This window comes from Coenobita brevimanus, chromosome 53 (assembly GCF_032717465.1).
Source record: "Coenobita brevimanus isolate Jiangsu-jjx chromosome 53, ASM3271746v2, whole genome shotgun sequence".
Classification (NCBI taxonomy): Eukaryota; Metazoa; Arthropoda; class Malacostraca; order Decapoda; family Coenobitidae; genus Coenobita; species Coenobita brevimanus.
The window spans coordinates 2314285-2338145 of NC_137006.1; the positions used below are offsets into that span (position 1 = coordinate 2314285).

Genomic DNA, 23861 nt, shown 5'->3' on the forward strand with positions numbered 1-23861 from the left:
CGAACTCGCAATCCCCCGATTGCGAGTCCGGCGCGCTACCACTGTGCTACCGCCCCCCCCCCCCCCCCCCGAAAGGAGTTATGGATTTTTTTTTTTTCTGGCTAAAACGCACACTCAATCTCCTTGGTGATTCAATGTTGTGTGTGCAACATACAGTATACCTATATTTCAAAGTTGCATAGTATGTGTGCAAGATGACATGCCTACCCTTCAATGTTGCATCATGCTTAGGAAGCCATAAGACTGAGCCTAGCAGCAGCCAGCCAGCCATCCACACACAGTCATAGAGTACACATCTCCAAATATAAAAAATAAATAAAAACCAAGAAAATTAGATAAATTATCATATTCACTATCACCAACAGTTTGTGTAGCCGAGTTGCAGAGATGGACAATACTGCAGCTCCGCATCCTGTCCGTAGCACTTCTCCGTGATTAGCATCGTATTCTAGTGTTAAACTTCTTGCTACAACTCAGCATTTAATATGATGACAATTTTGGACCAATAAGTAAAAACAATACTGGACTAACTCAATACTTAAACAACTACTAATACCGGTACCAATTTTACTCTCGGCCTAAAACTCTTCCATCTTGAATTTTGAGTTGCAGCAATAAATTCACTCGACGATGCTAGTCACAAAGAAGTGCTATGGAAAGGATGGAGAACCGTAGATTGCAGGCATATTTCACTCGCATTGTAATCATCTACTGTCTAAAAAATAATCTGTAAACTGAAGAATAAGTTTAAATGCTCCTTCCCCAAACTAACAATCCATCAACCTCTACAAAATTCAAGCAAAATTAATCACTAAAAGGTCTCTAAATTCTTCCAAGTGCAAATCTATGGACAGGATACCAGCTCCTTTCCCTAATTCATATTTCATCTTGCAATCCTTATATGAAGCTCAAAATTAATCACAAGCGGGCCACTGAAATCTAGGACAAATGATGATATTAACAACTACTGTCTGTACCTGCTGCCTCTCTTATCTTGAATGCTGAGCTGTAACAAGAGATGAACACAACCAAGACACTAGTCACAAAGAAGTGCAATGTAGAGAATATACTGTACAGCTAATGGTACTAACTCTTACTGTCCACTGAAATTTGGCCTAAAACTGCATTCTCCCATTATTTAATACCAGGCTGTAACACGAAAAAAACACTAGAATCTTGCGCTAGTCACAAAGAAGTGCTGTGTACAAGATATATAGTTCGTGGTGCTAGCAAAGGCTGATAAACGTGAATGACAAATCTGCTGTCCACTGAAACTTGGCCTAAACCTGCAGCATCTCCATCTTGAATGCTGAGCTGTAAAAAGATATAAACACTAAAATATGGTGCTAGTAACAAATATTATGTAAAGGATATAATACTAGTTCAACACTAGAATATGTTGCTAGTCACAGAGAAGTGCTGTATGAAAAATATATAGTTGTATTCTTTTCCACCATTCAATTACAAGAAAAGCTGCAAAGGATATATAACTAGATCAACACTAGAATATGCTGCTAGTCACACAGAAGTGCTGTGTAAAAAATATAGTTGTATTCTTTTTCCACCATTCAATAGCAAGAAAAGCTGCAAGGGGACAGAAATGAATGAACAAGTATTAGTTACAACCCCATGTCCATCTTAATGTGAACCATGCATACTGCAGGCAACATTTGCCCAATGCCTGCAGTCCACCATCCTCCTTTTGGTGGATAAGGGATTGAGGGACATTTGTACAGTATAACCAGGCAATTCCACCACATGATAGTCTCTCTTCTCCTTTCACACTTTCCTGTAAAATGTCCACGCCAGTTTTTCTATACGGCGTGGTTCTTTCTGACTTTTTCCTGCCGGCTTCGGCTGGAGGGTTTAGAGGGCGGGGGAGAGCCTTCTTCTTTGCTATCCTTATCTCATTCTAGTAGTTCAGTTACTCTTCTAGGAGCTGCCTAGCATGGGCCAACCGGCCTACTGCAGTTATCCTCTCTTCTTATGTTCTTACATCGTCAAATCAGTGCCACCACTTGAAGGCGTCTCTCCTTCCTGCACCAAACCGTGAAGACAAAAAAATGGCAATGAAGGATGTGCAAGGAAAAGCCACACAAAATTTTCACTTCTTTTACCAGAACAATATATCCAGGTCATCCAACCTTTCCCAGGTGTGGATATTATATCTTCACAAATGTTTATACATGAGCTTAGTGAAGTACAGAGTAAATCTATGGACAGCTCACACGCACGAGGCTACAAATTAATCACCCAAGTTTGATAAAATATATATACTGTGTGTGTGGGGGCTGAGTAAAACGTTCGTCCACTGAAAACCAAAGGCGAAAGATTTATTCATAAACTAAATACTTCAATACTAAAACAAAACAGGTTTGTGTTGAGCGAATGGGGAAGGAGGGAAAGGTAGGTAGGCGATGGCGTGACAAGTTTCAAGAATTTTTGACAGGTTTCACAGTGTTCCTAAGACAGGTTTCGAAGTGTTCTTAAAGACTAAACGTAAACCTAACCCTGGCGCACCACCACTGTCCACAGACTCACTCCACGATGATGGTGTGGTTTTATACATCTGTAGTGTCAAGTTTAAATACATGTTTGAGATCGCGCATACACATACACACACGCACACGCCACACACCTTGCATATTGGCATCAATATTATGTATAATAACCACTTGCAACAATATAATCCAACAAGGCGCACAGCAGAATATCAGGATTATAAACACCACTTGGGAGCAAATATTACACCATGAAAATGATGACTGTACATACAGTATATGTCAGTGAGGTCACTTCCAGTAAGCTAATTGGCCGTTGGAACCCTAAAGTGGAATAAGAGAACGCGGCAACACTGGAGAAAGGTTGTACAGTAAGTTCTCGCTATATGTCAGCGATGTTCTAAAAGCAAAAACCTAGCAAACTAAACTGGAGAAAAATTATTTTAACTGCTATAAAGGTAACAGTGGAGTTTAAATTGACAATCTTTTTTCTTTATTTACTGTGGAACTTAAATAAGCAATCCTTCTCCTTTATTTACTGTGGATTTAATGGCAAAAATGGGCATTAAGTTAAGGGTATATAATGATGACTTACTGTACTGTTAAGACTGGATAACCACCCGCGTTGTTTGTAAAGCTGGTATAAGCCCCTACGGGGATGCAATGTTACCTGATCCAACAATACAAACTTATAAAAACAAATATATATCTTGCATTGAAAGGGTGGGGTCATCCAGTCTACCATCACCCATCTCAAGGGCCCACTGCAACACTACCACACCACACCCACTCTGTGATACTCGTTATCATGGAGGAAAAAAAAATGTTGCTTTACTCGTGTCGGGCGCTCTTATCACAATTATGGACCTGCAACCTGGAAAACAAATTCACCCATAATGAATGCTATGCTTCGGCCAATGTCTGTACCCCTCTCCATACACTACTACGTATTTTAACTGTATTTCATTCAGAACACTGTCTTTCCAAACTATAATTTTACTCGGAACATGGTTAAACTGTTGACTATTCTTGACTATCATCTTTGCATTTCTTTCAAAACAACTGCAGACTATCATTTCTTCAATCACCAAAAAATTGTTCTATTCCTATTATCTTTACATCTCATTTTGTCAAAACGTATGACACTACTACGATCATTTTTTCCATTTCCTTTCCATCACTTATTCATTTCCTTCATCAAAACATATGGCTCTACTACTATCACTTTTTTTATTTTCTACTTCAAACATCATGGCTACAAAGTTGACTATCATTCTTGCATTTCTCTCGGCAGCTACAGCATCACTTTTTCTGAGTTCTGCACATCCCAGCACCAACACACGAGGTTCGCTTCTTTACACATGCTTCACCTCCCACATCAAAACAGGTCATCCACAGCAATTTTACCTACAGCCTTCAGAAGATGGTCCCTCCTAGTTTGGCATTTCCAGGAAGGCTTTGTGTTTCAAGCGCTATCTTTAAAATGGAAATTTCATTATATTCTCTTCATCTCAACTTGGCCCGTATGTTCTTCCTTTTGCAGCTATTTCACATAGCTGTATGATAGAAAAAGGCAAAACTGTGGCTCTGCTTTCTTTCCACTGCACTTTATGAAAAGTTCCACATTCTTGTGTTAATGTATTCTGACAGCAGTAAGCATTCATGATGGAGAGAAGACAGTTTTAGGCCAACTCAGATTGAAGGCAATTTTTGGCCAAGTCACATATGGCAGCAGTTTTAGGTCGTCAGTGTACAAAGAGCATAGTATCTTCATTACTTTGAATCCACAGTTTCTCCTACAAAGAGATTAGCAGTCAAATGTTTAAAAACAGCACTACCTTACTCTCAAAACCTCAAGCCTTCCTGTAAAGGCAAACTGAAATGGGATCACCACTGTTTGCGTGGAAGCGCAGTTTCATATTACTGTACTCTTGAACAACTACAGCACTTCAGCTAAGCAGCCATCGATACAGATTTGCAAATATGGAAAAAGACGCTCAAAAACTGCTGGAGAAACACTGATATAGGTTGAGAATATTACAAAGAGGGTAAAGTACTGTACATGAAAAAATGCTTGGAAAACACCACTGAGAAGCCTGATTTGACTTGGGACGGGGAGAAGAAACACCAATATGACTGCTGTGTACTGACATTTTGGCTCACAGCTTCTTCATAATACAACTGCCCAAGGTGAAACATTAACACACAGCAGTCCCATATCGGTGCTTCATTTTCCACGTATAAACATCACATCACTCCAGTTGTGCTGTTTGGGTGATTCTTCAATGCCACTCACTGCCCATTTTGCCAGCTCATCTGGTCACCAAATCCAGCGCCACTGAAGTCCACTTAAATATCAAAACAAACACTGACAACTACTAGTTAATCCTGATTTCTTGCAATGTCAAATTCAAAAGCACCATGACGCCTTGCAGATTATATATATACGATGTATTTCTTCACTTACATATTATTTACAAAAAATATGTATTATTCACAAATTTGTATTGTTCAGCTTGAGACATTACACAAGACTGATGTGTAGGAAACAAACCACCTACGGCAACCCAACTGAATACAGTAACTCACTAAAACGGCACCAACACAACAGCAACTCCGGAAAAGAAGAAAAAGGTGAAGCAGGGGAGAAAAAAAAAAAAAAAAAAAAAAAAAAAAAAAAAAAAATCCAAATACACATTACAGCTAAGTTTCATTTCCAGTGATGCTATATATATATATTTTTTCTAACAAACTGAAAATTGCCGTTGGGATATGCTAGCTCGTACTCTATACACTTGGAATAAGACAGATGGTGTGGTGGTGTTGGCTTCTGCAGAGGATACTATCAAGGAAAAAAAAACTCATGCGATAAGTTAATAAGGCGTTTTCCCTGCTAGTACACGTGAGAATGATGACAGGGGTTTGCTTTGTCCTCCCACGCCCAATTTCACACAGGAGGTACAATTAATTTGATAGGACAACGGCTAATTCTGGTTCTAGATCCAGGTTTGTGCTAAGAATCAGAAGGTTCGTAGGCTGTACATCACACGAAAGCAGCTATCACTCACCCCACTCCAACAGAGAACATGATAGAAGGTACCTGCAATATGACAAGGATTGGGAAAAAAGCCACAGATTTTTACATCACCTTCCACTCTACACATAGCGACAGTGACCTTCGTTAATGTGCTGCCACGATCTTTTGAATGCAATCAAAGACTTTTCAATCATCTTGCCATGGCCTCACCCTCCCTCTCTGGCTCTTTTAGTTTGTACAGTAACCACCATCTAACTTTAATGGGCCAATGATGTCTACAACCTTCCACCAACTTCCTCCTCATCTTGCTGCAAACTTGGCCCCCTCTCATCCCCTTTTGGAGTCTGCTTCACTTCAGAATGTATAAACAGTTCACTGACCATATTTTAGGCATTTATTCATGGTGGGATAGACTTTGTGGCACCTCTTCCTTGGCAACTTAAGCTCCATCTATCACCTTACTTCCTCTTATCCTTTGCAATTTACTTTCTCTCATAGTGCTGTATGTCTGTTCAATATTAATGTAGCCTGCATCAGAAACATGAGGATTATTACTCTGATATGGGCAGAGGGTATCATCATCCAGAACAAATAACTGAGGAAGAGGGGTTACTACTTGCTGATGTGACGGATATTAAATTAGCAGGCAGGACAACATGGGGTGGGTGATAACTGCTCTTGAGTGTACATACCACAGCAAGGACTGCCATGTGTGATGAACTTTTTATGAAGCACACACCTGACTAGGCAATGTTGTATCTAGACCCACAATGGTGTACATGTCCGCATACACACTACGCCATCTCTACTTAAGTTAACAAAAAGTAGGAACTTCTTCAAATGAACAAAACGTAGTAGGGATTTTTAGAGAAACTGAACATAGGGATTTCGAGATAATGTACAACCCAACGCTTCCAGTGTTTTGGTCACGGAGCAACTAGAAACTAAGCTCAGACCTCGGCCCATTTCCCCTCGGCTCGGAAGGCCTTTCAGCACTTCTTCCTTGGCAGTTTACTTCACAACATTCCCCTCTGTTAAATATGCTCTTTTTAATATCTACAGAATTTAAATAACATGCAAGATAAAGCCATTCTTTTTCCTTGCCAATTTAATTCACTGTCTTTGCTTTGTTACTTACTTAATTCACTGTTTTCTCTTGTATGTTACTTATGCTTTTCTTTTTTCTTATTATTATCTACAAGTTTACATCAATAACATGCAAGATACAGCACTAATGAGTCAATGGGAAGAATAAACTGGTAAGGATGAGGTGCTAGGGAAGCCTTCTAAACCCCTTCAATACGATGACACACAGTACACCCTCATTATATATATCGTCATTTGCCATAAAATCCTACAATAAAGAAGAATTTAGCAACTTTTCTATTTAACAATTGTCTTAAGCATATACAATCACTGTGATGCCCTCCCAACATAGCAATAGGTCAAGAAGAGTTGATCCAAAATGAAGAAAAACCTTCATCAAATGACGGCCACTCACCCACTGAACCTGATGTGACAAGATGGATTCAAGCCCCACACAAGTGAGGGTATTTTTGTGGCTCAGTATTATAATTCTTAGCCTCGTGGCTCAATATTATAATTTTCAGTATCCAGACACTATCATTCTCGTTATGTGATCATCCTTTTCGTTTATTAGGCAGCTACAACACCAAATGTTATAATCAATCAATCAAAAGATCCCTTTTGAATAATTAATCCCAGCTGAGGGCGTGCTGTATTTCATGGTTCATTTTCCTCTACCTCCAGACAATTTTTTTCAGCTCAGGAGACTTTTTTGAACTGAAGAGATTAGATACAGCCAGCAAAAACCTGTTCTGTATCTTTCCTTTCTGAACCGCAGGACAGGGATGCAGACTTAAATGTTCACCCGTCCAGAATGGGATATAATTCCTTTTCTAACCAGGTGGGAGGTTTAGATACAGCCTGTCTTAACCCTTTTAGCAGGACACAGCTTTCCCAAGTTTCAATACAGTCCGCATTAACCTTTTCAGCAGGACACACCTTTCCCATGCTGAATAAAACTGTCCGGAGGCAGCTCGAATAAAAACACCAAACGCATCACCAGACTGAAGGGGTCAACTGTTGAAAAAAAGGGCCCCTTGACAATGCTTATAAACTGATTAAACTCATAGGCTTATAAACTGATTAACTCATATTCTATACAACATACGCTGGTTCTGATGGAAAGAACGTAACAAATTTTCAGTGTTCACTCTCTAGAAATAAAATTAGGCTTTTTGACAAAAAACAGTACAGTGTTAACAATCTGCAGACAGGAAAAACTCAGGAACAGGGTTGGGGCAAAGTACTTCATGAGTTTTTTTCATTACCTACTGTATTTCACTTTCATACTTCTTTCAACAATCACTTCTAATTCAACAAGCTTAAAACCAAAAAAATAACTTTTAAAGGTCAAAAATATAAAACTTAAATACCAGCACTTCTTTCACTCTTACTGCAGTGCCACAATCAATTCAACTGGGAATTTTTTTCATTTGCCTTTATTATGCATCAGTATATATACTTCTTAAAAACTCCATATGCTAGTGCAATTTCACACTTCAAAATTGTGCTCAAGTCAAATGAAACTGCTACACCTTCCTTACAATAATGCCACTTCCAAAAATTAATATCTACAGCAGCTCTTACATAAACAAATGTGCTCAATCAATAGCCTAAAATTAAATAAGGCCAATAAGTCTGATACTTATGTACAGTACTTGTCCTTGCAAATCAATACGCTGACTGGCATAAGAAATAAACCTTCTTGTAGACACTTCAAGAATGTATATACGAGCTCTCCAATGGCTGGCTAAGACATAACAATGATACAAGGTTCACTGCTTATTTACAGCATAGTGCTTGCCGCTGCACACTTCCAAAATGGACCATAAACTTAACTTGCAAATTAACACACTCACTGGCAAACAAAATAAATGCACTTTGCAAAACACTTCAAGAATGTGTAGTTAAATAAGAGCTCTCAAATGCCTGGCTAAAACGTGACTGATACGAGGTTCACTTGCCCCCAACCCTGTTCCGATATAAACACCCCGAGGACTGTTTTGAGTCGCACAAAGGGTGTTGCCCCATAATACATCTCCACATACATCAGGTGGCTATTATTACGACAAAACTGTTGGCCTTGGATACACAACCTTTATACAATGAATTAAGACCACAGCAGCACTAGTCTTCCCAACACAGATCTTACAGACACCACGCATCAACCAACAGATGGAAAAATTAAATAAAACTGTTGGAAGAAAAAATGAAAATGAAATTTACAGCAACGCAATGAATCGGCCCAAAGCAGACCTGCCCCTGGCCGAGATATCAACCTTTAAACTAAACATGCATAGTAAATGCTAATACAGTCACCTGTGTCATAGTTACAGTTTGGCTCTGTCTCTTTAAGCCATTAAAAGACTGGCAATGATATATAGTCATATTCTAGCTGACATGGAGACTTTGTAGGACCCCCTCCTTAGCAATTTATTTTGCACATGCCTGAACTTTCTCTCGTATGTTAATGTCTTTTTCAGACTGATGCCGTTTGCATCAGTAATGTACAGATTATCAAGGTGTAATATGCAATGTGGCAGAGTCAGGAGTCCTGGGCAAGTGAATGAATGTGTGTGGCCCATTTTACTGGACATAATGCTGATTGGTTCTCCCACTAACATGTTTAATACATATATTCCTCCTTTCCTTTCTGCACCCTACCTCACCCCATCTGTGGGTGGGGTAGGAAAATGGGGGAACACAGGGAGGAGGGATGATGGTGAATATGGAGTGTTATTCGTTAAGGAAAAATGTCCAGCAAAGTCTCCGAGGCTAATTTGGAATATGGCCCATCTGATCACTTTTAGACAAACTCTCTCTCCTTTAAGGATCACCATTTTTAGTTCTGCAAGCCGTGCCTATTAAGCCTGACATGGTATAATTTAGGATTAAGCTTGAAGCACATCTAGTAGCGTTTATCATAGCTCTGACACTGGAAGCCATGACTTTTTTGTGATAAAATTCTCCACTATCCAAACATCTCAACAACCTAGCCATTGATACAGTAAATGATTCTGTAACAAGAGCACTTTTTAATTTTTTAATATACTGAAAACGCACTCAAACTTGTGTAAATTGCATATCAAGATACATCCCATCTGGACAAACAACCAGGCAGTTTAAAATTATGGGAGTAACACCCCCTCCTCCCCCCCATAAGAGTTGTATGCAAGTGATTTCATTCCCCTCAAGATCGCCACTACCTCCCCAGCACAGGGTTGCTGCAACAGGCGAAGACAACTTTCATTTCCTCTGTACAGGTTGTCCACATTCAGCCAACACCAATAGTGATGGTTAACTCTGTCCAACACTGTGTTTAGTTCTGTTCTAGGACATACATGACCAATTGGAAACATGATGACAAAAACTTCCCATCAAGACAAAGAGGCACACTGACTGCCTGTCGGACATTAACACTAGGAATGCATTCTCGTCAGCTTTACAAGCTTTCTAAAGATCATCCTTGGTGACTTCTCTTGCATATTATGCTTTGGTCTCTTACATGTTCCTTGTATCATTTTAGCATCAAGTATCCATGAATAGTACAAGAGAATAAAAATCTGCTGCATATATGGAAACCAGCTATGCTGGAGATGCTTGAAAGCCTCCTCATCTGACGAGAACACAGACCTTGCACAGGAGTTGGGTTCACATATCACTTGCATATTTGCCAGGACATGGCATTATGTAAAATTCCCTGACTTGGTTCATCCCCCCCAGTGTATGTCCGTCACTGGCACTACTCACAACCGTGGTGGGGGGGGGGATGGGTTGGGGGGGAGAAGCTCTGGTCCAGAGTCTGTTCACTTAAGTATAACACCTTGTAATTTCTCATTTACTGGGATCAAGTCTTGCTCCTCAAGTCATGAGGAAACTTGTCCCTCAGGTCACAGCCAAAAAACAGGTGGTGCTATTAATGCAACCAAAGTTCTGTTGATATTTAGTAGTTGTCACTTGAAACATTGGTTGGGCAATGGTGTCCGAGTGGCCCTCACCAGCACCACTGTGAAGGAAAGCATAGCGGCAAAATGCAGTCTCACTTCACTCTTCACTTTAATCCTTTTGATTCAAACACGGGAAAAAAAATCCACATATACACAGCAAATTGATGACAACCACTTAAGTTTCATGGTGGAATCTGCCAAATTTTATTTTTCACACTGAAGTACAAGGTTTATCATAGTCAAAAATAAACTCTCAACTGTACAGGAAAAGCAGGATTGCCCTACTTTTGGCACCGATCACACACTCTCCAGTTGGGCAAAATTGCATACAGTTAAACAACATAGTCATGTCATTATATATATATATACACACAAATGGCAGACAGCATAGGCACTGGAGAAGGATGGTGCAGCGGTGGGGGGAGATCTGGAGGCCGACTCTCCACCGCACTGGCTCTCGACTCAGCTGGGGTCAAACACCACGGGGACAACTCACACCACCCACCACACAAACCACACACCAAGGGCCACCAGTCTGTTTACACTGCAAGAGGAGATGACGATAATGACTTTTATGCCATGCACTCCATTCTTTGGGAGACAAGGCATTGGAGATGATTTTGACCACGATGATGATGATGATGATGATGATGCAGCTTTTATGCCATGCACTCATCTCAGAGAGCTAAGGCATTGGAGATGACGATGGTGAGTGTGATGTAGTTTTTATGCCAAGCACTCTCCTCTTGAGGAGCTAAGGCGCTGCCCCTGTGCAAGAGGACTTTTGTTGAAGCATGTAGCACTGCGACTGGATACCCTTTCGGACATCAACCAATGGCCCTTGGGTGGGACTCAATGCTCCACTCTTTGATCCATGGCATGTGCTCTTGACCCACCATTTCTTTTTCAGTCAGGTATGTGCTCTTAACCCACTATTTCTTTAGAAGTCTGGTGATACAATGGGCCCATCCTCACTGCACCATGACTGTGACAGACAGTGGTGGACCAACTGTGTGGGTGTAGTCCTGCCCGGTGGTGTGTATGGCGGGTCTGGTGGTGGTGTTCCAGCCTCACTTGGGGGACTTGGGTCTGGCCGAGTCACGGGGGCGGAAGGACATGTTGCCACGATCCCCCATCATCCTGTTGTCCCGCGGTGCTCCATCGCGCCTCATCAGCTTCCCTTCCCTCTCACGTGACACCACTACCTTCTCTGTAAATAAAATTCCATGCCTCATCAGCTTCAATTTCCCTTCTCTGTAGGTAACATGTCTCATCAGCTACCATACCCTTCCTCTTTTGTAAAATAATCACATCTCAGCTTCCCTTCCCTCTCACATAACACCACTACCTTCTCAGTGGTAGGTGCTGATGACCATCATCCAGTCACTCGATGTAGTGCTGCCTATTTACCCCCTCAACATTACCATTTTATTTCTGTGTCCTCCTCTCTTCCTACATCTCCCTTTCCTTCCTGTCACTTTTTATTACTTTTATTTCCGCTTACGATGATGATTATGATTTCTGATTATATTCTACAAGTGAAAAAGTCTAATGGTTTCATGTAACCAAGGGTAATATTTACAATGTCAGGTGGTAACCACATAACCAAAGCAAATGGTGCAGTGGAGCCTCCTATGATGTCCAGTAACCCTTTCCATACTTAGGGTAGCGGTGCAAATGTCACCCGCTCGTTACTGGACGACACACGCTGTGTCAAACGTAATCTCACCCGCTCATTACTGGACAATGCAAGCTGCGTCCAACAAAATCATCCTTTGATGGAAAGAAAAAACACCATAAATTAGTGGATAATTTATATTCGCTGAACATTTTTATCAACACCACAAGCAAGTACAACCATTCAAGATTGTGTGAATAAAAAATCAGGCAGATAGAGGCATAAATAATGGCCGTGGAAAAAATAATTTAGCAACAACTCTGGCCATGCGAAACACCACTCTCGCTCTGCAGCATGATCATAATATAATTTCCTTTTGAGGTACGTAAATGCAACCCAAATTGTCCTACAGTGAATGTTTATATACCAAAATGTAGCTAATGAAATTTCCTAAAACTCTTTCTCAGTAACAATTACCATAAAACATGTATTTCTATGAGAAAACACGAAGGAAAGAAAAATCATCGTAACTAAGCGCATAATTTATATTAGCTGAACATTTTTATCAACACCATAAGCAAGGACAATTGTTCGAGATTACGAGGAAAGAAAAATCACGGAGATAGAAGCAAAACTAAGGGTGTGAGGATGAAACGTTTAAGAAGTACCGCGAGCACGGAAACAGGGGGTTCTCCCAGCACCCGGTGAAGGCCAAGCCAGCCCACATCCTGAGTGCTGTACTTGCCCGCGATTGGACGCAGCCTGCGTCGTCTGATAACAAAAGGGTTAATTGGGGCAATGGAAATGCAGCATCCACCCAGGAACCAAAACTCCACAATTTTCCCCACGCCTCACTGCAACAAGGCACCGTCAGCTGCAAGAGAATATCGGTTCACTGCACAGGAAAAACCCTTCAAGGGCAGTAAAGTATGTGACTGACAAGTCTGCTTGGCCACAGACAGGGGTGGTGAACAACAACCTTTTCTGTAAGTATATTCATCCATCCATCATCCAATCCTGTGTTGGACCATGAGCATAGGAGCCCTGGACTAGGAAAGTTGGTCCTGACATTTAAGATGAGTGACCAGCCTCCCTCATCCCTGAGTGGCATTATGTGAGCAATAAACCCCAACCACCCCTTGGATATAAACCTTCACCGGCTCAATCCGACTGAAGCACCTTAATTACTCACTAAACCACCAGGTGCCATAATTTGGTTATATGGTTACCACCCAGCATAGTAAAGGGTTTCCTGGTGTACAGGAAACCATTTGGCTTGTCACTCAGTGTAGAGTCACCCATAGGCAGAAGGAAGAGGAAAGTGAAGAAAAGAAAGACAGAAAGGGGAGTGTAAAGTAACTCGTAGGCAGAAGGAAGAGGAAAGAATGAAGGAAAGAGACAGAAGAGGAAGGAAGGAAGAGAAGAAAAGGCAGTCACCTGAGAGCAAGCACTACATCGAGTGAGTGGATGGGGAACGCCGTCATCTACCACCTACGGGAGTACAAATTACATAAAATTTACAGGAATACAGGCTTCTCTTAAACTAAAGAAAACTATATATATATATATATATTCATTTTCGTTTCTAAAGGCTCCAACATGCTTGCATGTGTCGGCCTTGGTCACCTAATATATATTTATATATATATATAAAAGTTAACTTATAGCAATAAACAGTAAATCCTCTTCATCCTGATACAGGGAAAAGGCTTAGGAAATCTCCAAAGCCACTTAGACTACAAAGAACTTCATGGAGTAATTCTGAACTCTTTCCACAGTATAGAGAGCATCTGAGGGATATCTGTATAACCTGACAGTGAAGCCGTTGGGTTATATTGGTGCCAACACATGAAGGCATCCTTCCTCCATCACTTGATGACTATTTGGTTTGGAGTGATCTAAAGCACCAAAGGAGTTTGTTAAGGTTATGATTCTCCCACCCCCAATGGCACCTTTGGACATTCCCCAAGAAGCTGCAGCAGCTTAGAAATATGAGGTGCTCCGTGGAGCAACTCTGAATGGGTCAAGCATCAAAAACTCCAAATTCTATCTTCTGTGCCCTTGATTCAAGGTTGAGGCATTCAGAGTTACTCCATGGACCTCCTATCACAACCACCATCACTGTTGTGATCTTATCCACCTTACAATGGATGAGGTACAGTCCAGAAAGACAGAAAAGAAGCTGACAGTAACAGATACTAACCAAAGTTTGCCCAACTGAACAGGCCATACACTCTTTGAATTCAACATTCAACCTCCCAGAATCTTGGCATAAATCTTAGACTTTAACCCTAACGAATAAGCAATGACGATGCCACGTACCTTGAGGCTTTGACTGAGGTCTGGTGGAGAGACGCTGTTTCTTAATCTTTTCTTGCTCCTCCTTTTCCTTCAGTTCCGCTGCCAGTCTCTCCATCTGGTCCTTCGATGCCAATGCCATCTTCGCCCAGCTTGTTTTGTGCTCCTGGTAACCAAGACAAATAAAATGAAACCTGTACTCTACTTCCTTGACCCTGGTCTGAAAGTGCCACTGCTCCATTATGCCTCCCCTCCCATGCCCAGTCAGTCTCTTCTCCCTACCCACCCTCCCTATCTCCTCCCCCTCTTACCTACAAAAACCTCCCCCATTCCAACCTCATTCAGTTTCCTTCTCCATCCTCCATCTCCTCCCCTCAAAGCAGTGACACAAAAAGAAATTAAAACTACAGCAGACGCTAGATGTAAGTGCTATGTAGAGGACACAGCGCCAGTCTCTACGTCCCTCACATTCTAACTGCAAATATAGACATACTTGAAGAAAAATAGGGCCCAGAGAGTAAATGGCACTGACCTACCTATTCTAAATCCATATAAAGACAGATAATTAATGGGCAATGGAGCAGAATATAAATAGCAGACTATCATTCGCTCATCATTTAAGCCCCTGGAATCCACACCTTCACTCCAGTTGTCTCACACTATACAAGGTGTTGATTTAATACTGTCACACATGAGCAATATACATCAGATGCAGTAACTGTACTTAACATATACCACACGCAATGCCTGCTATAAACTATTTCATTATCATCATCATCTGGACCGCCTCCTCTACCCTATACTGTATACTACACAATCATACACAGTAACAAACACAAACAGACCAGAAGAAAATATAAACACACACATATATAGCTACACAGACAAACAGGAAGTCACATGCACTGACACACGCAGCTAGACAGGAAGACACACACACACAGAAACTGATAGGTATAACTAACCCACCCTGCCTAAATAAATGGGCCACTCCCTCACCACTTAAGCCCCCCCCCCCCAAATCCTGACTCCACCCCCAAGGCATAAGCAATCCGTTCTCACCCCGTCATTGTTGTTGAGTGGCTGTGGGGGTGGGGCCTTGGTCTCCTCCACACTGGTCTCCTCACTGCTGCTGCTGCTGCTCTTCACTTCTGTCTTTTGGGGTCTGAAACAAACAAACACACAAATACTTATTAACACTGGCTGTAATGGTCTGAAACACACACACACACAAACACCTAATAACACACTGACTGTAAGGTGTGAAGTTAAAGACATTTCACTCTCCCTACTTCTGAATTTTTTTCCCACAACTGATAATGGTAAACTAAGTGTTGAAAATCCCACCTAGTGATGGTAAATATTTCAAAATTTAGAGTCCAAGTATAAAATCAAAATCAATCAATCTTTAACATACAACTTGGGAGACGGGAGGGGGGGGGGGGTGATAAGGCTTTGGGGAGATCTCAATACCTCTTTCCTACTGATTCTGCATACTACACCTTTTCATCCTCTGTTATGTAAGCATATAAATAATACAAAAGGGACTGTCACTGCCCAAAGTTACAGAAAAACAGGGGGTACAAAGCCTTCCATGAAGGCTGACTTGTAATACGACCCCAACACCCTCCAAAGCCAAGTAAAATGATCTGGAGATATCAAACACAATAAAGCTGTCCCTGTACTGAAAGGGTTAACACCAAAATCTGGGGGAGACTGGTAGTGTTAAAACTGTGTTCACAAAGCAAGGTTCAAATGGTATACCGTAAACCCTCGCTACCAAACCTGGGTAACACAAACTTTGGCTAAATCGATCCCTGTGGCCCCACCAGACAGCCTCCAAATTTATCACCGAAAAGGTTGACTTATTGAACTCGTGCAATTATCAGATCGAACAAAATGTAAATAGAGTAATTATTGTTGCATTCCCTATTTTGCTGTTTATTACTAATTGAAAACAGATTATTCATCAATACATCATCAAGATACACATTATAAACCTAAAGTAATATATATAACTGTACACACATCCAAGTCCAATAAGTATCTACCAAACAAGCTTCAATGTAAAATTATCCCCAGGGTCAGCAGGGTCCTCCCCATTGAACTTTTGATTGCACTGTCAGCCTTTCACCCTCACTAGTTTGATATATTGAGGGTTTACTGTGTTATGCCCAGTGATAGTGTTGTGGCTACTGACTTTGGGGATAGAGGTGGTGATGAGTCTCCATTAACAAGGTGATGTCTGGAGTTGTGAGCTGCCTCTGCTCTCTCCCATTGCTCCCTGCTCTCTCGCTGTGCCCGGGACTCCTTGGGTCCCTTGGTGATCCACCCGTCTGCGTCCATTCTCTCTTCCCTGCTGGGGCGCGGGGCGAGAGGCCGGTTCTCCTTCCCGGTGCGCCCGCCGTCCCTCGGGTTTCTGTGGTCCCTGTCACGCCCTCCTAAGCTTCTGCCATCCCTCTGGTAGTCCCTGGGGTGGTAATCCCGGCGCTCCTTGGGTCCACCCATGCCGCCTCCCCGTCGCTCAAGTCGCTGTGGCCCGCTCACTCTCACCTCCACTCTGCTACTGCTGGGGTTACTACTGCTACTGCTGCCTGCTGGTGGGCCTGATGCAGGGCCAGCAGCACTGGTGGCAGCTATGCTGGCAGCGGTGACACTGGCTGCAGTTACCGTAGGTGTGGCTGTGGTTGTGGCCACACCTGGCGTGTCTGGGACAGCAGCGGACTGTGTGGAGGGAATGGCAGGAGCCTGACTAGCTGGGTGAATGGCTGGGGCTGGAGCCACAGCCTGAGTGGAGGTCTGGACTTGGGAAGCAGCTGGGGTGGCGCCAGAAGCCGGGGTGGATGATGTAGTGTTAGCTAAAGAGGGATTGGTTTCACAAGGTGTGGTAGGCTCAGAGGGAATCTCTTTGTCCCCAAGAGAGGACTGTGAGGTGGGGCGAGGCTTGGCAGTGCCCTTCATCACATCAGAGAAGCGCTGGGAGTCACCACCCCACGCTGATACCACTGCCTCTGATGGACGTTTCTCCTCAGTCACAGGAGCCTGCTCATCAGAACCTGACAACATATGTAAATGCAAAGTCAGCCAGAAACATAAGTTATGTTTATGTGTATAATGATTACGCTAAAATCATTCCTGAAACAGATTGATTAATATTATTACCTGCTACTGTACATGACAATTCTTTGCCTTTGTATTTTTCATGGACATTCTCCTTGTGCTATAGAACTACCTCATCTTCTATTAACCCTTTAACCGCGGGTGTCATTCCAGAATGACGTTGCAAAAACTGGACCAAACCGCGGGTGTCATTCTCGAATGTTTGTGAATATTTTGAATACCCCGCGTTTTTTCCGTGCGCCAATTGTTTCAAGGGAGAGTAGCTATTAAGTTCTTTCACTCCAGCCGACCCCCACCTCCCTCTTCCCCCCCCTGGGGCCCCACCTCCCACCCCCTGGGCCCCCACCCCACCCCTGACCAAGCGCGCATCAGTATCTGTCCAGCTGTGTGAGTGACAACACATGTTGATGTGGCAGTGAAGTGCAGGCAATTACAGTGCCTTTTACCTGTCTCAGTGAACACAGAGTGGGTGTTTATCGTATGTGCAGTGTTCATATATGTTTATAGTATTATTATCAGAATGTGATTGGCATTTGGTAATGGTGTGTGAGCGAAAAATAGTGATTACAACACCGCTGATGTGGCAGTGAAGTGCAGGCAATTACAGTGCCTTTTACCTGCCTCAGTGAACACAGAGTGGGTGTTTATCGTATGTGCAGTGTTCATATATGTTTATAGTATTATTATCAGAATGAGGTTGGCATTTGGTAATGGTGTGTGAGCGAAAAATAGTGATTACAACACCGCTGATGTGGCAGTGAAGTGCAGGTAATTACAGTGCCTTTTACCTGCCTCAGTGAACACAGAGTGGGTGTTTATCGTATGTGCAGTGTTCATATATGTTTATAGTATTATTATCAGAATGAGGTTGGCATTTGGTAATGGTGTATGAGCGAAGGTAATGATGTGTGAGCGAAAAATAGTGATTTTACACCCCTCACTTCTAACGGCACTGCCCGTCCTGTGAAAGTCAAGAAAGTCATGAAACCTACATCAATGGAAAGCTGAAGGTTAGTACTTTCTAATGGTACCTTATTTTTTTCTCTAGCTTTATTCTGTGCAGAGTTATTAAGGTTTAAAGGTTTGTTTACATTTGGCTGAAACCCCCGCGGGAGAGGACAGTCAGACCAAAACAATACCCGCGGTTAAAGGGTTAATGTACAAATTACTGTTTACTGCCACATGCCCCAATCCTGCAAGAGGTGGTCACAAACAATTTGCCTTCACATCACCCTGTCCTCCTGCCACTTCACTGCCCCCCAACTCACAACCCCTCCCTCCCAAACCCCTCCACTCCATCTCATACCCCCCACCCTACTCCACTCACACACTCTCCTCGCCAGTCTCCCGCTCTCCACACGACCAAACTACCCTAATGCAATTCTCCCAATACCCCCCATCACATCCACACCACAATGCTCCTCCACTTCCCCACCCATCAGTCTACCTCTCTATGCAACTCCACATGCTCCTCTCAAAAAACCCACTTCCACTGCTCTCACTCCTGACCCTTGTCCCTCCAACAAGGTCCAAGGTTCATTTCCACATGTTACGGGTGGCATCACAATACTATCATGCAGTGACTTCCTTACTTCCACGCTCACCTCTCCACTTCCTAATGCTGCCCTCAAAGAACCAGCAAACACTCTTCTCCGCTTCACCTCCCCCCCCGAAGCACTTCGCTCTCCAAACCTCCGTCCACACTCATCACACCAGCCAAGTACCCAAATGTACTCACATCCTCCACCTTCCCATCATCCAACCTCACTGCACATTTAGTGACGTCATTTCCCTCAAAGACCACAACTTTACTCTTCCCTGCATTCATCTCCAGATTCTGCTTCCCACACACTCTCCCAAACTCATTCACTAAACCTTGCAGTTCCCCATCAACTTCACCCAACAACACAGTATCATCGGCAAACAACAGTACAGGAAGTTTCCAAATGCTGTGCTCCCTCATTAGGGTTGCTCCAACATCCGGGCCCTACCTTGCACCTCTTTTATAACCCCATCCATACAGATTGAACAACCATGGAAACATTGCACATCCTGCTTCAATATAACATTCAGAGAGAAAAAACTTACCCAGTTCACCATCCACATGCACTGCAGCCCCAGCACCCCCATATATACTCTTCACGACATTCATCAACTTCCCACTCAATCCACACATTCTTCATATTTTCAACATTCTCTGTCGATCCAGTCTGTCATATGCTCTCTCCAAATCCATGAAGGCCACATACAACTTCTTTTGCTTCTCTAGAAACCCCTCCACTAAAGTCCCAAGGATGAACCTGCCATGTAAAATACAGCAGACAGAAGGTACGTCATGTTCAAGTCAGGTCACTAATATCTGTAACTGAGCTGGTTCAAGTAAGCTGTAATGCATTCCCTCTAAGCAGACATAAAAAACCATCAAGCTCAGCTGATGTCCTAGTGTACTCAGAGAGGTTAAATCTGACTATTATCCATCCATCCATCCATCATCCAATTCTACGTTGCCCCAAGAGGAGCGTAGGAGCCCGGGGCTAGGCAGTTGGTCCTGACATTTAAGATGAGAGTGACCAACCTCACTCATCCCTGAGTGGCATTATGTGAGCAATAAACCCCAACCATCCCTTGGATATAAACCTCCACCGGCTCAATCAGATTGGAGCACAATAATTACCCACTAAACCACCAGGTGTCAAAATCTGGTTATATGGTTACCACCCAGTGTAGTAAATGGTTTCCTGGTGCACAAGAAACCATTTGGCTTGTCACTCAGTGTAGAGTCACCCACAGGCAGAAGGAAGAGGAGAGAATGAAGGAATGAAAGACAGAAGAGGGAGTGCAAAGTCACCCGTAGGCAGAAGGACGAGGAAAGAATGAAGGAAAGAAAGATAGAAGATGGGAGGAAAGAAGGATGGAGAAGAGGACAGGGCAGACACCTGAGAGCAGCACTACACTGAGTGGATGGTGAGCACCCCCACCAACCACAAGACTATTATCCAAGGAGACTAATTCTTATCTCATAGCTAAGGCTCACTGAAATTCACACAATCATCAGGCTGTCGAGTGGAAAATACCCACCAGGTGAAAGTACAGACTATAAATAGAAGGTAGCTTTAACCCTTAAAGGTCGGTGCACGTTCTGGAACGTGTATCATGGGGACATCGGTCCCTGATTCAGGACGTTTAGACACTCTTACATTCTCAGCCACTGCTCTACAATAAATAATCGTAGGACATTGGAACACCATTCATTTTAAAGTTAAAGAGTTGTACTTTGTTCGGTATAAAGACTTTTACAATAGGTATAAGAGTTTTCATACTGCAGAAGCAATTTTTGAAAATTACCCAATTTTGGCAAAAAAAAAAAATGCCTGCTTCTAACTGTCAATTTTATAAACAATACCCGACCCCAAGGGGTTAAACACCAGAGTTTGTACTGACTTCGTATTCTTGTTGACAGAGGCGACTCTTTAGCACATCATCTGTGGCAGTTTACTCCTGCCACTGCATGCTAAACCTACAAAGAGAGGTTCATGTACTGCTGATCAACTTAAGCCTGCAGTCCACTGAGTTCAAGTTTCAGATGAATTTGGTGCTACAACTACAAATGGTCTTCTCTATATTTGTGCACTAATACTACCATCATTATTTTCCTGAACAGTACTTACAGTAAATAAAATCAACATGAATGAATGAATGAATAAATATAAATACCATACACGAGAGTATTAAGCTGTAATACTGTATTTAAAACAAATTCCCCATGAGTACATTCTATAAAGCTTTCTCAGTTGCTGAGAACATGGGGCCAGAAGTGTACTTATGCTAACCTGGGAGAGGCGGGAAAGCAGAAGCCTGGAGGTCAAACTGAGGTGGAGGTGGTGGTGGTGGCTGAGAGAGGTCCTGGTGGTGTGATCCGTTGGTCTTACTGGCATCGGCTGTGGGAGGCACTGATGGACCGGCACCCCCTGGACCCCGCTGACCTGGACCTCCACGTGGTCCGGGACCACTGGGACCTTCTTCCTCCCTGCCCCGCGGCCGTCGTCGCAAACCTCGCCTTCAAGGACAATACATAATACACTTTACAATCTTTCCTGGTGGTGTAGGGGAACACCTTCATGAAGGGGCACCAATATAACCACATAGCTAGCTTTGGCCAATAATGTGTTGGATGACAGACAAAAACTCTGCCACAATGTACAAAGCTAAATAATACTAAGACATGCCACATCCAAACACCGCAAACAAGTAATAAACTGAATCACCATCATCAAGACCTTTCCTACCCCACCTTGGTCTATTGCCAGAAAAAACTGAGTGTGAGATACTATCCAAAGTTTGGCCAACTGAATAAACCACACTCCCATTAAGGTATTCATCATTGTTTACATGTCACATCATTCACAGAAGTCATGTAAACGCACATCATCCTGACTTGCCAAGCTGAGGATGGGATGAGGCAGGATCCTAAAAACAAGGAGAGGGAGAACTAGCGACAGCATGCCCAATGAAGCAGACCAGACACTTGTTCACTCACCACTAAGCCCAAGAAATCCTCCCTCCTCACACGCCCATCTGCATTATTTACAAAGGCACTTCACATACTTCTGCCTGATAGTTTTTCTTTCCTTGTATTCTGGATCCTACCTCGCCCCATCCTTTGTAATGAAGATGTTAGCTGAGATGGACTGTTTGACTTTGACAGCTCACTTCCAGGGTCTTATTAGATGTGACTCGGGAGATTTTGTAACTTACTTCAAGAATTTGCACATTACCTTATTAACCATTTATTTGTTACTACTACACTGATATTTACAAAGATACAAGTAACATTACAGATGGCTAGTGTTATATGCACAATAAACTGCAAAGGATGTGGTGTTGCAAAACCTCCAATGTTCTATCTATCTATCTATCTATAGCCCGACGCCCTAATCCCGCAAAGGGTGGCCGCAGACAAAACGCCTCCAAGTCACTCTGTCACCCACCATTTGACTCCCCTCCCCCCAACTCACCCCCCCCTCCCTCATATACCTCTCAACTCCATCCCTCCACCTCATCCTTGGTCTACCCCTCCCTCTCCCTCCCTCCACCTCACCTACATACACCCTCTTAGTCAGTCCAATGTTACTCTGAATAAAATGCATAGTAATAGGTACCTTTAGAATGTAACATTATTACTGAAGGGGAAAAATAGGTAGGGTAACAACAACAACAATAATAATAATAATAATAATAAATAATAGTAATAATAAAGTCACAGCACTTACATTGGCCTAGGCTGCTGTGGTTCCCTTGCCATGTGGTGGTGCGGTGGTGGATGGTGGTGATGGTAGTGGTCATATCCGCCACGGTGAGGTGGTGGCGGTGGTGGCCCCACCAATGGGTACTGGTGATGCCGGTGGGGTGGCGGCGGTGGTGGGGGATGGCCGTGGGGGGAGGGAGGTGGGATGAGGTGGGGGGCAGCAGGGGTGGCAGAGGGGGACTGGTGAGGGTCTGGAGTACCGGCAGTGTTGGTACTGGTGACAGTACTACTGGTGGGCACTGTACTGGTGGCAGTGGTGGTACTGGTGGATGGGGGTAGGGAAGCCTGGTTGGGTATACTGTTGGACCGGGTCGTCACCGTCACCACCTCTTTCTTGTCTCCCGCCAGAGTTGAGGGTTGACCCATGGGGGGGCTGAAGGAGGTGTACAGGCTGGACTGACTAGCTATGGAGAAATCACTATGAGCAAAGCTGTCTTGAGAGTTGCCACCACTGGCCCCTGCAGCGGTGTGTGGGGGAGGTGGGGGCGGTGGTGGAGGGGGTGTGGGTGCAACGGAGGGGGCTGCCGGGGAAGCCACCGGGGCCTGGTTGGGGGGCACCCGGTGAGAGCCCTGCGAGGGGGACTGCGGGGCGGGGGGACGCAGATGGTGGCGCTGGTAGTGGCCGGGGTGTGGGGGGTTGTGGGAGCCCTGACCACTATTACCACCACCACCACCCTGACCGCCACCCCCACCACCACTGTTGTGCCGACCGTCACCCTTGTCGTACCTCCCGCCTTCACGGTGCTTTGAGTTTCTGAAGGGGACAAGACAGTAACTACAAATCAAAGCTAAAATATGCCAACTAGTCACATGACCATCACTCATCAAGCACACCTCATATTTATTTATTTCAGCAGCTTTCAGCAACTGCTGGGTAATAAGCAGCTAATTCTGGCATTTGCTAAAGTTTCCATTCCACAGAAAACAGTGTAGTATGGTCAACCTAAAC

The 23861-nt window shown here is 43.3% G+C and overlaps 1 protein-coding gene across 1 annotated transcript in view; it reads right to left on the reverse strand.

Moving 5' to 3' along the window:
* Positions 1-9325: 9325 nt before the first annotated feature.
* Larp4B (La-related protein 4B) overlaps positions 9326-23861 on the reverse strand; it is a 58249-nt gene continuing 43713 nt past the window's right edge. Inside the window, exons 9-14 of the mRNA XM_080273141.1 lie at positions 22878-23666; positions 21438-21664; positions 16688-17543; positions 15550-15652; positions 14512-14653; positions 9326-11781 (exon numbers count right to left, since the gene is read on the reverse strand). Of these exons, the coding sequence (XP_080129267.1) occupies positions 11642-11781; positions 14512-14653; positions 15550-15652; positions 16688-17543; positions 21438-21664; positions 22878-23666 (2257 nt within the window). The 3' untranslated portion in view covers positions 9326-11641. The remainder of the gene's footprint in view (positions 11782-14511; positions 14654-15549; positions 15653-16687; positions 17544-21437; positions 21665-22877; positions 23667-23861) is intronic.